The sequence below is a fragment of the Felis catus genome, chromosome F2 (assembly GCF_018350175.1).
Source record: "Felis catus isolate Fca126 chromosome F2, F.catus_Fca126_mat1.0, whole genome shotgun sequence".
Classification (NCBI taxonomy): domain Eukaryota; kingdom Metazoa; phylum Chordata; class Mammalia; order Carnivora; family Felidae; genus Felis; species Felis catus.
The window spans coordinates 9187510-9201710 of NC_058385.1; the positions used below are offsets into that span (position 1 = coordinate 9187510).

Sequence of the window (14201 nt, forward strand, 5' to 3'; positions counted from 1 at the left end):
GCCCTGTCTTCCCCACTATTTCTGCACGATATTCCCAGTACTCTACTAACGTGATCTCGTGTCTTGTGCTTGAAGAAACACAGTCCGGCAACCAAATGATCGTTTCCCTCAAATTCCCATTCTTGACTTGCGCTTCCCACACACTGCGAAGGCTATGCTTTTCTCTTCCATCTGCTTTCCTCAGATGCTGGGTGCACATTGGCTTTCCTAGGCTGTCTCTGGCTGAGGAAGGCCCTTCCCGGAGGATGAGGAATTCTGTGACCCTTTGGCCCCCCTGGAGTGGCTGAGGTCGGGCGGCATCCTGTATTTGCACGTTCCAGGTTATCCTGCAGGGAAGGACAGGCTAAGGCTAGCCCCTGCTCCCCCTGCTTGTGCCCCCTCCCTTACTAAGGCTCTGTGGCTTCGGAGGCATGTTCCCCACCCCAGTTTTTCACGTGCCTGGTCTGGCTAGCCTAACGGAGCTGTGCCAGCTGGCACAGGACTGCTATTGACTCGATGTGCTGTGTTTTGAATGAACGCCATTAGTTCTATTTATTGGGATGATTAGTTCTCAAAGGCTTATAATCCAGTTTTTCTTTATAACTTCCTCGCTGCCTGGCACAGACCTGGACAGATAGGGTTGCTGATTGATTCCATGGTGCCCTGTGCCGGGGGCGGGGGGCGTGGGGGGGAAGGGAGGGAGGTGCCCAATTGCCTCAAACCTATGCAACAGGATGCTAGAAGTAAGTTTTTTCACTGTCTTGCAGTTTTCACCGAAATTCAAACACCGAGAGCAACGAAGAGACTATATATGTCCTCAAGACAGGCCAGCTCGTCTTTCCAGAACTACTGTCGGGATCCGGGTCAATGCCTCCCTTTCACCATCACCGTAGACCAGGAGCATGATAGGAGGAGAAAGATGGGTGAGGATCCATTTAAAGCTAGTTGCTGAATGCGGTGCTCATCTTGACCACCTCCCATCTCTGGCTCAGAATGACAGGGGTTTGGAGGGAAGTGTTTAGAGGAAAAAAAAACAATCCACGTGCCCCAGGTTTTAAGGTTAAGAGATTTTCCTACATGGAGCGGCCTGGGCTCCGAGAGTCTGGCAAGACAAAGACTTGGGTTTTCTGTCCTAGACAAAGTAGCTGCCCAGAAAGTAGCCAGGCCAGGGCTCCCTTGAGGTGATCCTGGCTGTGAGGACCGCCCCGCTGGCCACACCAAGGTGACTGTGACGGGGAGGCCTCGGGCAGACGCAGCTTCCAAGGCGGGCTGGAGAGCACGTCACCCACAGCAGGGAATACCCAGGGAAATGAACTTGGTGTCCAGCGGGAGAGTGGGGAGAGAAGGCTTCGGAGAACTCACAAAAGCGCCCCAGGAGAGAAAAAGCCAGAATTCGGGCTTCCGTGCCGTCCAGAGGGCGGGAGTACCAGATCAGGACATCACCATATGAAGTCTTCTGTGGGCCACGGCTTGTTTTTCGCGGTTCATCGGGAGAGTGGTCAGAGAATGAAGGCCACGTGAGCCTCTCCCTCCTCCCTGTAGCTGTCTGGGTCTGAGGCCAGCCTGAAAGCTCTGGGGGTAAGAAAGCTTGACCCCAATGCAAGACGTTGCTTCCTTCGACCTGCATTTTCTTGGTTGCCCACATACCAAGGGAGACGGTTGCGGGGGGTGTATTTCAAACATGTCGGCTTACACGCGCACCACGTTTTCCTTACATTTATACAGATCGCAGGGACAATGGAAAGACAAGCAAAACTGGGGGAGAGAGAGAATGGGAAATCGACATGGGTAAGAAGGAGAGAGCTTGCCTCACGCCTGTGGGTCCAGCTAATGGGTTGAGTCTCGTGGTGGGTGTGCCCCCCCTTTTCCAAAGATTTACGACATCATTACCTGTTTTCGCTAACCAAGGAAATCCAAAGAGGGCTTTTGTTTTTATGGAAAAAAAAAAAAAGAAAAAAAAAAAGGTGAAAAGCGAGATGAGTCTTTGGCATCGTTTGGCACCTGTTGGGCCTTTGTGGAGGCAGCGTGCACCCGAGCAGGGAGACTGGCTCAGCCAAGCTCCTTCCCCAGGAACCACACGCGGCATCTCAGAGCCCAGCCGCCAGAGCTCTGGACTGTGTCTATGAGCATCGGCGCTTTATGTCGATTTCTTTTGTTCATCTGTTAGCAAGATGTGTCCTAAGGTATCAGAAAAGCCTAAGAGGGCTTATTGTTTTGCGTCTGGGAGCACTCAAAGAATTTTCCATGGAAGTTAATGACAACTGCTTCTTCCCTTTATGGCTATTTTGGCTTACAAAAGGTTTCGTGGGAATGCTCTAGGTTCGGACGGTGGGGGTGGGGGTGACCTGTACTTCCCAGCAAGCTGCTTATTTAACGGGGTCGTAACTGAAGACGGGCAGGATCTAACTGTAACCTTTACCAAAGTCAGTTACGACTTTGTGCACCTGGTTTTGCAATTTTTCGACGTACAGCCGCTTTCGTTAGGCAGGAAGCTGGGTGTGAGCGACAGGAGGATGGACAGCCCCAACCCAGGACCGCCCGGGGACCACCCGTTGCACCCATCTGGCAGCGGGTCTGTGGGCACAACATCCGGCCCAGGGAGAGTTAAGTTTGATATGCTTGTGCTCATGCAGACCTGACCTATGTCCCTAGAATAGACAAAATGTTGCGATTTCCTACCCCATGCAGGTATTTTAAATACATCTTGGGAAAGGACATGGACTGTTGGCTAATTATTATATAATCCAGGGCTGTCACTCAAATGTTGCAACCCTAGAAGCCAGGGGAAAAGCGAAACTGATAGAAGCCCACACCCTAGAGTTTCTAGGGCCTTTGTCTCTCCTCACTTGGCCTGCTCCTCCCTTGGAGTGTCCTTTTAATAACACGTTGCTCAGCTGTACTTTCCTTGCCCTGTCCTGGAAGTCTTTACTGTGGCAGCGGAAAGGACCAGGGCTTCGTGCCTTTTCCATCTAACTTTTTTTCCATCTAACACTTTGAGGAATCTAAATATTTCATTCACCTCAATACTGGAAGATATTGTGAGAGGCTTACTAAGTGTCGATCTCCAAAACCAGAACTCCATGAAAGAGACATGACATCCCAGGGCTGTGAGATGAAGTGGTAAAGCAAGAAAAAGGCCAGGTGAGGGTGCCAGGTCTGGGTGGGGGGCTTAGTGGCTTAGACATCCGACCGACTCTTGGTGTCGGCTCAAGTCGTGATCTCACAGTTTGTGGGTTTGAGCCCCGCATCAGGCTCTGTGCTGACCGTGTGGAAGCTTCTTGGGATTTTCTCTCACCCTCTCTCTCTACCCCTCCTCTGCTGACTTTCTCTGTCTCTCTCTCAAAATAAATAAATAAACTTAAAAATAAATAAAGAAAGATTAAGAAAACCTTTGAATTCTTAAATAATGCATAAGGTTCAGGGCCTTTTTCTTTTTTTTCTGGAGCCTGCAATATTAACCATAAGATTAATAAACACAAAATTGAAACGATGGGAGGATAATCATGCCTAACATAAGACACCTGATGAGCACATAATCTATGTGGAGAATGGTTTTGTCTTCCTCATGGCTGAGAAACGTGCACTTTTTACTTGTTAACTTCAAAAGTAAAACAGCCAAGGGCACCTGGGTGGCTCAGTAGGTTAAGAATCCGACTTCGGCTCAGGTCACGATCTCACGGTTCACAAGTTCGAGCCCTGAATCAGGCTCTGTGCTGACAGCTCAGAGCCCGGAGCCTGCTTCGGATTCTGTGTCTCCCTCTCTCTCTGCCCCTCCCCTGCTCATGCTCTCTCTCTCTCTCTCTCTCAAAATTAAATAAACATTAAAAAAATAAAAAGTAAATAAAACAGCCAATTATTCAGAAAAACGGGTTTATTCAGGACGAGCAGAGAATTACAATTCAAGACATGGAAGCTACAGCAAAACCACGGGCAAGTCCAACCAACAAAGAAGAATGTTCGTTTATAGAGAAGAAGGAGGAAGTTGGGAGGGGTTGTTTTGAATAAAAGTCCATTGGAAAAAAGCAAGAGTTCAGGGTGATGACTGTTGCTCATTGACTGAATTGCAGGGGTAGTTGATTTCTTATAAAAGATGCAATGTGTATCTTTTTCTGTTGGGACCTGTAATTGAAGATTCTTTCTTGTTGATCATTCTTCTGTTGGGGTCTGCAATTGACAGTTCTTCCTGTAACTGACATTGAGTGGTAGGGCTCCACCTTCCAGCCTCCTGACTGGATGTTAGTGAGGCTTCCCTTCATGCTTACTGGGATATTTATGCATTTCTCATAAATAAACTTTTAAAAACTTTCAGGTGGCTTTACCTATTTATAAAATGTGTTTATTCTTAATATGGGGACATTATCTTGATGACATGTTTGCTCTGGAACATTCGCTTCTGGTAACATTAGTTAGTAGCTGTCGGTAGCTTTGTGTGAACAGGACGTCCTCAGAAGATGATGCTAATGAAACGGAGCCCCGAGATCAGGATCTCCTGAAGCCAGAGAATTACAATTGACCTTTGAACAATGAGCAGGTCAGGGGCACCAACATCTTGTAGAGTCAAAAACCTGAGTATACCTTTTGACTCCCCCCCAAACTTAACTAATAGCCTACTGCTGACCAGTTACTTTGCCAAGAACAGAAACAATTGATCAACACATATTTTATGTATCATATGTAGTATATACTGTATTCTTACAATAAAGTAAGCTAAAGGAAAGAAAATGTTATTAAGAGAATCAGAAGGAAGAGAAGACACATTTCCTGAACTGTACTACACTGTACAAAAATCTGGGTATAACCCGTGCAAGTTTCAACATGTATTATTTAAGGATCAGCTGTATTTCTTTAGACTCACTACTGCCAAAAGTGAAGCTGGTTTAAGTCCAGACAGTGCTTTAAAAAAAGAAAACACATTGTGGGATAGCATGTGACTGTCAAGCCAGGCGACCAAAGTTGCTTTTTGCAGAAAAGTCTTCTTGTTTTCAGTAGGGGAAGCTACTCCCATGTATCTTCTTGGCTACTACGACAGCTGACCTTGGAAAGTTCTATGGTCTCCCACTTCAGACTCTCAGATCCTAACATGCCCTGTAGACTTCTTGGCCTCCGTCTTGGCCCCTGTCCTGCAGCTAGTATACCTTCTCACTTGTGCCAACAATAGGTTGTTTTCCTTGAAATACAACTTCTTGACTTTTTGCTTAAGCGCATCGTGATCTAGACTACCAATCCTGGGATTCAGAATTCTTAACCCTCAATATTCATTCATATTTCTTTAAGAAGGTTTCCTTTAACCTGCATGTTACCTACTAAAAGGAATTTATATTTTAAAATATTTTATTAAACTCTTTGTGCGCTTAATGAGGCCAAAAGAAAAAAACAAAAAAACAAACAACCCTACAATCACCCAATGTAAATTTAATATCTGAAAAGGATGTCTCAGAAATCAGGCTTTTAAAAAAAAAAAAAACTTCTTTCCAAGAAGAGACAATTTCCCAAGGCAGGTAAGAGGAGACGGGGGGGGGGGGGGGGGGGGGAGAATTTAGGCATACGTTCCATCCAGCTCTGTTGCTTAGTGAAGCTAAGAAGTTGGACAAATTATTCAGGCTATCGGAATCTCAATGTTCCCGTCTGGAATCACGAGGTAATAGTTGAGTTTTCTCTAGGATTAAGAGAGATCATCTATATAAAGCACTTAGCACAGCACTTGGCTGTTAGATGTTAGCTGCTGTTACAAAATGAATCCCAGGTATTATGGCCCTTATCTTGGATCCAGTAAAACCAGTCTCTAGAGGAGTAATTAAGAGCCTGTCTCCATCGCTGTGTGAGTGCGATTCCAGACTCTTCCACTTACTAGCTGTATGCTCTTAGTCAAGATACTTAACCTCTCTTGTCAGTTGGACACACACATATGCACGCACGCACACATATACACATGTAGAGGACACTCAAGAAGCTTCAGAGAATGCTTAAGAGAAAAATAATCCAACTCATAAGAGTGGTAGCGATTTGGGGCGCCTGGGTGGCTTAGTCAGTTAAGCATCAGAATCTTGATTTCTGCTCAGGTCATGATCTCACAGTTCCTGGCCCCGTGTGGGGCTCTGTACTGATAGCTCAGAGACTCCTTGGGATTCTCTCTCTCTCTCTCTCTCTCTCTCTCTCTCTCCCTGCCTCTCCCCCCGCTTTCTCAAAATTAAATATACATTAAAAAAAAAGAGATTAGGAGTCAAATCTGTCGTTTGGTCAACTGGCCCATGAATGCTCTACAAATTTGTTTTCCCCTTGTGGTGCCCCCCAAAATGGCCTCCTCCATGCCTTCAGAAAGCATTCATCTGAGGTCTTCCCCTTACTCTTACCCTCTGTGGCCAGTGCTTTAAATTACTTCTCTCCAGTGCATTCTCTCCTTCTTCCTTGCTAAGAGACCCTCATTTTTTTGTGTGTGGGAAAGAACAGATGAATGCCTAGCCCCATGTAATGGTTCGTTGAAATAATTGTGAGAATATTGCTCTTTATTGTCTTCAGCGTCCTTAAAGCCAGAGTGTGGCCATATATCCCAGGTCCAGCCAAGGACACTGAAGAAGAGAGGTTCCAGGCCAAAATAAAAGCCAACACCTTAAGCCTGGCGGAAAGAAAGGAGCCTGGATGCTTTCTTACTACTAACAGTGGGAATAATGAACACAGTTTAGGATTTCTTTGCAGTTTTATTTTCGTTGTTGTTCTTAGAATATGTCCCACTACAACTGTATTAGTCAAACACTGTGTTTTAAAGTCACATTATGTAATTTTTCCCTGTGTCCTTAAGCCGCTAATTTGATATACAATTAAGATCATTTATTTTTGTTTTCAATTTTTAGGGATTCCCCCCCCCCCATTTCGATTTAAGTTTTTAATTTACATTTACATTGTTCCAAAGTCAAAAACACCAAACGAGGGACGGCGTAGGAAGCCTAAGTTGCACCTTTGATTCAATAACTCCTTTCTATCCTTCCAAACGAGGAACAATTTTTATTAGCTTTTAAAAATTGATTTTTCAAAAACACAAGCCAGACGGGCTCCTGGGTGGCTCAGTTGGGTAAGCATCCAACTCTTGATTTTAGCGCGGGTCATGATCTCACAGTCCTGAGATCCAGCCTGAGACTCTCCGCTGACATGGCAGGATTCCTGGGATTCTCTCTCTCCATCTCTCGTCTCTCTCTGCCCCTTCTCTGCTCTCTATCCCTCTCTCAAAATAAATAAATAAACTCGGGGCACCTGGGTGGCTCAGTCGGTTAAGCTTCCGACTTTGGCTCAGGTCATGATCCTGCGGTTCGTGAGTTCGAGGCCCGCGTCCGGCTCCGTGCTGACAGCTCGGAGCCTGGAGCCTGCTTCCGATTCTGTGTCTCCCTCTCTCTCTGCCCCCTCCCCTGCTCTCGCTCTGTCTCTCTCTCTCAAAAATAAATAATAAACATTAAAAAAAATTTTAAAATAAATGAATAAACTTAAAAAATATAAAAGAAAGCCCAGTTCAGAATGTATTCCATTTCTTAGATATAAAGAAACACACCCTCCACACTGCAGTGCAACTTGCCTTTCCATTCAGCAGTGCATGTTGGAGACTAGTCCATAGGAGTCTTCCTCGTACCCTTGATGAATACTTCATCCTGTGACTATTCGACGGCGCTCTATTGGGTTAACATACCATGTCTTTGCGCAGTTCTCTCAGGATGGATATTGGGATTGTTCCCGGTATTTTACAAATAGTCTTCTAACCATAACCACAAAAAATGTAGTACCTGTATCTTCTCATATTTTGGTACAAGTATCTTTCGTTTGTGGCAAGAGTTTATTAAATGCCATTTAGTTAACATATACTGCAGTATTCGTTTCAGGAATAGAATTTAGCGATTCATCACTTACCTACAACACTCAGTGCTCATCACAACAGGTGCCCTCCTTCATGCCCACCACCCATCTAGCCCATCCCCCAACCCATCTCCCCTCCAGCACCCCTCAGTTTGTTCTCTATTTTTTTTTTATTAAAAAAAAATTTTTTTTTCAATGTTTATTTATTTTTGGGACAGAGAGAGACAGAGCATGAACGGGGGAGGGGCAGAGAGAGAGGGAGACACAGAATCAGAAACAGGCTCCAGGCTCTGAGCCATCAGCCCAGAGCCCGACACGGGGCTCGAACTCACGGACCGTGAGATCGTGACCTGGCTGAAGTCGGACGCTTAACCAACTGCGCCACCCAGGCGCCCCTGTTCTCTATTGTTAAGACACATCATTGCAAATGGCAAGATTTCATCTTTTTAATGGCTGAATAATATTCTATTGTATACCATTCATCACTTGTTGATCCATTCATCAGTGAACGGACATTTGGGCTCTTTCCATAATTTGGCTGTCGTTGATAATGCTGGGGTGCATGTGTCCCTTTGAATCAGTATTTTTGTACCTTTTGGGTAAATACTAACAGTGCAATTGCTGGATCCTAGGACAGGTCTATTTTTAACTTTTTGAGGAACCTCCATACTGTTCTCCTGAGTGGCTGCACCAGTTTGCATCCCCACCAACAGTGTAAGAGGGTTCCCCTTTCTCCACATCCTTGCCAACATTTATTGTTTCCTGTGTTGTTAATTTTAGCCATTCTGTCAGGTGTGAAGTGGTATCTCATCAGGGCTTTGATTTGTATTTCCCCAGTGATGAGTGGTGTTGAGTATCTCTTCATTTGTCTGTTAGCCATCTGGATGTCTTCTTTGGAAAAAAATGTATATTCATGTCTTCTGTCCCATTTCTTAACTGGATTATTTGTTTCTTGGGTGTGGAGGTTGACAAGTTCTTTATAGATTTTGGATACTCATCCTTTATCAGATATGTCATTTGCAAACATCTGCTATTCTGAAGGTAGCCTTTTGGTTATGTTGATCAGTTCCTTTGCCATGCAGAAGCTTTCTATCTTGATGAAGTCCCAATGGTTCATGTTTGCTTTTGTTTCCCTTGCCTCCGGAGACATGACTAGTAAGAAGTTGCTGCCACCAAGATCAAAGAGGTTGCCACCTATGTTCTCCTCTAGGATTTTGATGGTTTCCCGCCTCACATTTAGGTCTTTTACCCATTTTGAATTTACTTTTACACGTGGTGTAGGAAAGTGGTCTAGTTTAACTTTCTGCACGTTGCTGTCTGGTTTTCCCAAACAGTGTGTTGAAGAGACTGTCTTTTTTACCGCTAGATATTCTTTCCTGCTTTGTCAAAGATTAGTTGACCATACAGTTGTTGGTCCCTTTCTGGGTTTTCTATTCTGTTCCATTGATCTATGTGCCTGTCTTTGTGATACTATCTGGATAACCACAGCTTTGTAATATAACTTGGAGTCCAGAATCGTGATGCCTCCAGCTTTTTCTTTTTCCAGATCGCTTTGGTTGTTTGAGGTCTTTTGCGATTCCAGACACATTTTAGGATTGTTTGTTCTAGCTCTGTGAAAAATGCGGGTGGTATTTTGATAGGGAGTGCATTAAATGTGCAGATTGCTTTGGGTAGTATCGACATTTTAACAAGATGTGTTCTTCTGATTCATGAGCATGGAATGTTTTTCCATTTCTTTGTGTCACCTTCAATTTCTTTCATTAGTGTTCTATAGTTTTCAGAGTACAGATCTTTGACCCTTTTGGTTAGGCTTATTCAAGGGTATCTTATGGCTTTTGGTGCACTTGTACATGGGATCGATTCCTTAATTTCTCTTTCTGCGGCTTCATTATGGATGTGTAGACATGCAAGATTTCTGTATAGTGATTTTATATCCTGTATATCTACTTAATTCACGTATCAGTTCTAGCAATTTTTTGGTGGAGTCTTTCAGGTTTTCTACAGAGAGTATCATGTCATCTGCAAATAGTGAAAGTTTGGCTTTTTCCTTGCTGATTTGGATGCCATTTATTTCTTTTTATTGTCTGATGGCTGAGACTAGGATTTCCTGTATTATGTTAAATAACAATGGTGAGACTGGACATTCCTGTCTTGCTCCTAACCGTAGAGGAAGGCTCTCAGTTTTTCCCCATTGAGGATGATACTAGCTCTGAGTCTTTTGTATATGGCCTTTATGATGCTGAGGTATGTTCCCTCTCTCCCTACTTTCTTGGGGGTTCTTATCAAGAAAGGATGCTGTACTTTGTCAAATGCATTTTCTGCATCTATTGAGAGGATCGTATGGTTCCTATCCTTTCTTTCATTAACGTGGGGTATAATCACACTGGTTGATTTGTGAATACTGAACCAGCCCTGCAACCCAGGTATAAATCCCACTTGACCATGCTGAAATATTCTTTTAATGTACTGTTGGATTCAATTTGCTAGAATTTTGTTGAGAAATCTTGCATCCATGCTCATCAGGGATATTGGCCTGTGATTCTCTGTTTTAATGAGGTTTTTGGGTGTTTTTTGGAATGAAGGTAATGCTGGTTTTGTGGAATGAGTTTGGAAGTTTTCTTTCCATTTCTATTTTTTTGGTACAGCTTGAGAAGTATAGGTATTATCTCTCCTTTAAGTGTTTGGTAAATTCCCCTGGGGAGCCATCTGGCCCTGAACTTTTGTTTGTTGGGAGATTTTTGATTCCATTTTTTGGCTGGTTATTGACTTGTTCAAGTTTTGTATTTCTTCCTGTTTCAGTTTTGGTGGTTTATATGTTCTTAGGAATTTATCCATTTCTTCCAGATTGCCCAATTTACTGGTAACTAATTTTTCATAATATTCTCTTATAATTATTTGTATTCCTGTGGTGTTGGCTGTCTTCTCTCCTCTTTCATTCATGATTTTATTTATTTGGGTCCTTTCTCTTTTCTTTTTGATAAGTCTGGCTAGGGGGTTATCAATTTTATTAATTCATTCAAAGAACCAGCTCCTGGTTTCATGGATCTGTTCTAGTGTTATTTCCATGTCATTTTTAATTTCTTCTTTAATTTCCTGGATGACCCATTCATTCTTTAGTAGGATGTTCTTTAACCTCCATGTCTTTCCACATTTTTTCTTATGGTTGACTTCAAGTTTCATAGCGTTGTGGTGGGAAAATATGCATGATATGATCTCAGTCTTTCTGTACTTGTCAAAGTCTGATTTGTGACCTCACATGTGATCTTTTCACATGGAGAATGGAGAATGTCCCATGTGCACTTGAAAAGAATGTATATTCTACAGCTTTAGGATGAAATATTCTGAATATACCTATTACATCCATCTGGTCCAATGTGTCATTCAAAGACATTGTTTCTTTGTCGATTTTCTGCTTAGATGATCTGTCCATTGATCTAAGTGGGGTGTTCGAGTCCCCTACTATTAACATATTCATGAGTTCCTTTCTGTTTGTTATTAATTGTTTTATGTATTTGGGTGCTTTCATGTTGGGCACATAAATATTTATAATTATTAGATCTTCTTGTTGGATAGACCCCTTTATGATGATATAGTGCCCTTCATCATCTCTTGTTACAGTCTGGTTTAAAATCTACTTTGTCTTTATAAGTATGGCTGCTTCAGCTTTCTTTTGATGTCCATTATCAGGATAGATGGTTCTCTATGCCCTTCCTTTCAATCTGCGGGTGTTTTTAGGTCTAAAATGAGTCTCTTGTAGGCAGTATATTATATAGGTGGGTCTTGTTTTTTTGTTGTTTATTTTTTTATCCATTCTGATACCCTATGCTTTTCGATTGGATCATTTAGTCCATTTAGATTCAGAGTAATTATTAATAATTATGAATTTAGTGTCATTTTGTTACTTGTTTTGTCATTGTTTCTAGAGATTTTCTCTATTCCTTTCTAGTTTTTGTTGCTTTTGGTCCTTTTTTACACTCAAAAAGTCCCTTTTAATAGTTCTTGCAGGGCTGTTTAGTGGTCATGAACTCCTTTAGTTTTTGTTTGTCTGGGAAACTCTTTATTTCTCCCTCTATTCTGAATGACCAGCCTTGCTGGATAATGTTCTTGGCTGCACATTTTCCCCATTCAGCACACTGAATGTAGCATGCCACTCCCTTCTGGCCTGCCAAGTTTCTGTGGAGAGATCTGCTAATTTTATTTGTTTTCCTTTGTAGGTTAGGGATTCCTCTTCCCTTACTGTCTCCTTATCTCTGTAGTTTGCAAATTTTACTATGATATGTCTTGGTGTTTGCTTTTGTTGATTTTGATGGTAGCTCTCTTTGCCTCCTGGATTTTGATGGATGTTTTCTTCCCCAGAGTAGAGAAGTTTTCAGCTATAATTTCTTCATATAAACCTTCTGCTCCCTTTTTCCTCTTCTTTTTTTAAATTTTTTTTTTCAACATTTATTTATTTTTGGGACAGAGAGAGACAGAGCATGAACGGGGGAGGGGCAGAGAGAGAGGGAGACACAGAATCGGAAACAGGCTCCAGGCTCCGAGCCATCAGCCCAGAGCCCGACGCGGGGCTCGAACTCACGGACCGCGAGATCGTGACCTGGCTGAAGTCGGACGCTCAACCGACTGCGCCACCCAGGCGCCCCTCTCTTTTTCCTCTTCTTTTCTTCCTCTGGGACTCCTATGATAGGAATGTTATCACGTTTTACGGAGTCACTGAGTTCGTAAGCCTACACTTATGATCTAATATTTTCTTTCTCTCTTCATTTCTGCTTCATTATTTTCCATGATTTTATCTTTTATAGCACTTCTTCAGATTTCTGCTTCTTCCGTCCTTGTGGTCATTACATCCACTCAGTCTTGTATCTCGGTTGTAGCATTTTCCATTTAGGCCTAATTTTTAGGTCTTTTACCTCTGCAGTGAGGGACACCCTTGCGTTACTCAAGCCCAGCTAGTATCCTTATGACTGTTGCTTTAAGTTGCGGATCAGGGGCGCCTGGGTGGCTCAGTCAGTTGAACGTCTGACTCTCGATTTTTGACCGAGGTCTTGATCCCAGGGTGGTGGGATCGAGCCCCAAGTTGGGCTCCATACTGAGCGTGGAGTGTGCTTAAGATTCTCTCTCTCTCTCTCTCTCTCTCTCTCTGTCTCTCTCTCTCTCTCCTTCTACCCCTCTCCCTGACTCATGATCTCTCTCTGTCTCTTAGAAAAGTAAAAAATAAAAAACAACATAAGTTCTGGACCCCCCCCCCCCCACGTTACTTATATCTCTTTTGATTAGATCCCTGGCTGCGACCTTTTCTTATTCTTTCTTTTGGGATGAACTCCTTCATATTGGTGCTTTGTCTCCATCTCCGTCGTCTTCTCTGTGTTCGGAGAGCCCGTTACGTTCCCTGCTCCTGAGAGTAATGGCTTTATAAAGAAGAGGTCATATACCGTCCAGGGCCTAGTGCTTCAGGAAGTGTCCCCAATGTGTCCTGCGTTCACTCTGCCGCTGTGTTTTGGCCGCTCTTTCCCTCGGGTCATTCCTCTGAAGAGTTTCTTCTTATCTACAGCAGTGGGTGTTTGGAGCTTGGCCACAGTGTGATAAGTTTTAACTGTAGGTGCTCTGGTCCGCTTGTTAAAAGAGACCTGCTGCTATTTCCACTAACGCTGAAGCTTTGCAGCACTCTGTGGTCGGTGGGCATGGTGTGTGGGGTTGGGGGCGGGTGGGGGGACTGTTGTGCCGATCTGGGAGATGGGCCCGCTATGCTGCTTCTCACGCACACTTGTCCCCAAAAGCAGCACCTGCAGAGTGCAGGAGGGAAGGGCTTGGCGTGAGCCGTGTAGGTCCCCGCTGTTGGTGTTGTGATGCTTGCAGTTTCTGCTGAGGGGCAGGGGAAAGACATAGCACCAGCCCCCTCCCTTAGCCCCAGAGAGGGGCGTTCGCACCTGCTGCTGTCTGGAAAGCCCTCCCAGAAAAGCAAACGATCTCCCTTAGCGTGTCCCAGACAGATCTGTCAGATCCCTTCCCTCACCTTGTCCGGGTGGAGGCCATCTGCCCAGTCCCCCTCCTGCCCCCCCCACCGCGTCCCTCCCCCCCGCCACCCTCCCCCCTCCCCCCTCCAGCGGTGCTGTGCACCTGTGTTCTGGCCTAGGCAGGCTGGCTGAGTTTTAAAACTTCAAACTTTTAAGGGTCTGGCGTGGCGCAGACCCACACTGGTTCTCTGGGGGAAGGTCTTGCGGCAGCGGGAGCGGGGCAAGTTTGTCCCAGAAGTGCAGCCACACCAAAGCGCAGGGGTGTGGAGTTCGGAGTAAAGCACAGCAAAGAGCCAGTGACGACGACGAGGCTGGCCGTCCTCAGCAGGTGTCTCTCTGCCTACGCCGAGGGGCAGGGGACTGTAGTGGCGCCTG

The 14201-nt window shown here is 44.4% G+C and overlaps 1 protein-coding gene across 5 annotated transcripts in view; it reads left to right on the top strand.

Moving 5' to 3' along the window:
- Window positions 1-14201, top strand: part of LOC111558578 — a 47455-nt gene that overhangs the window by 9186 nt on the left and 24068 nt on the right. For 2 of the 5 annotated variants that reach the window (XM_045050287.1, XM_045050288.1), the window contains exons 3-4: window positions 747-902; window positions 1705-2691. In XM_045050287.1, the coding sequence (XP_044906222.1) occupies window positions 747-902; window positions 1705-2105 (557 nt within the window). In that variant the 3' untranslated portion in view covers window positions 2106-2691. Of the gene's footprint in view, window positions 1-746; window positions 2692-14201 lie in introns of those variants that run through there. The other 3 variants (XM_045050289.1, XR_006592813.1, XR_006592812.1) reach the window with 3 other exon arrangements.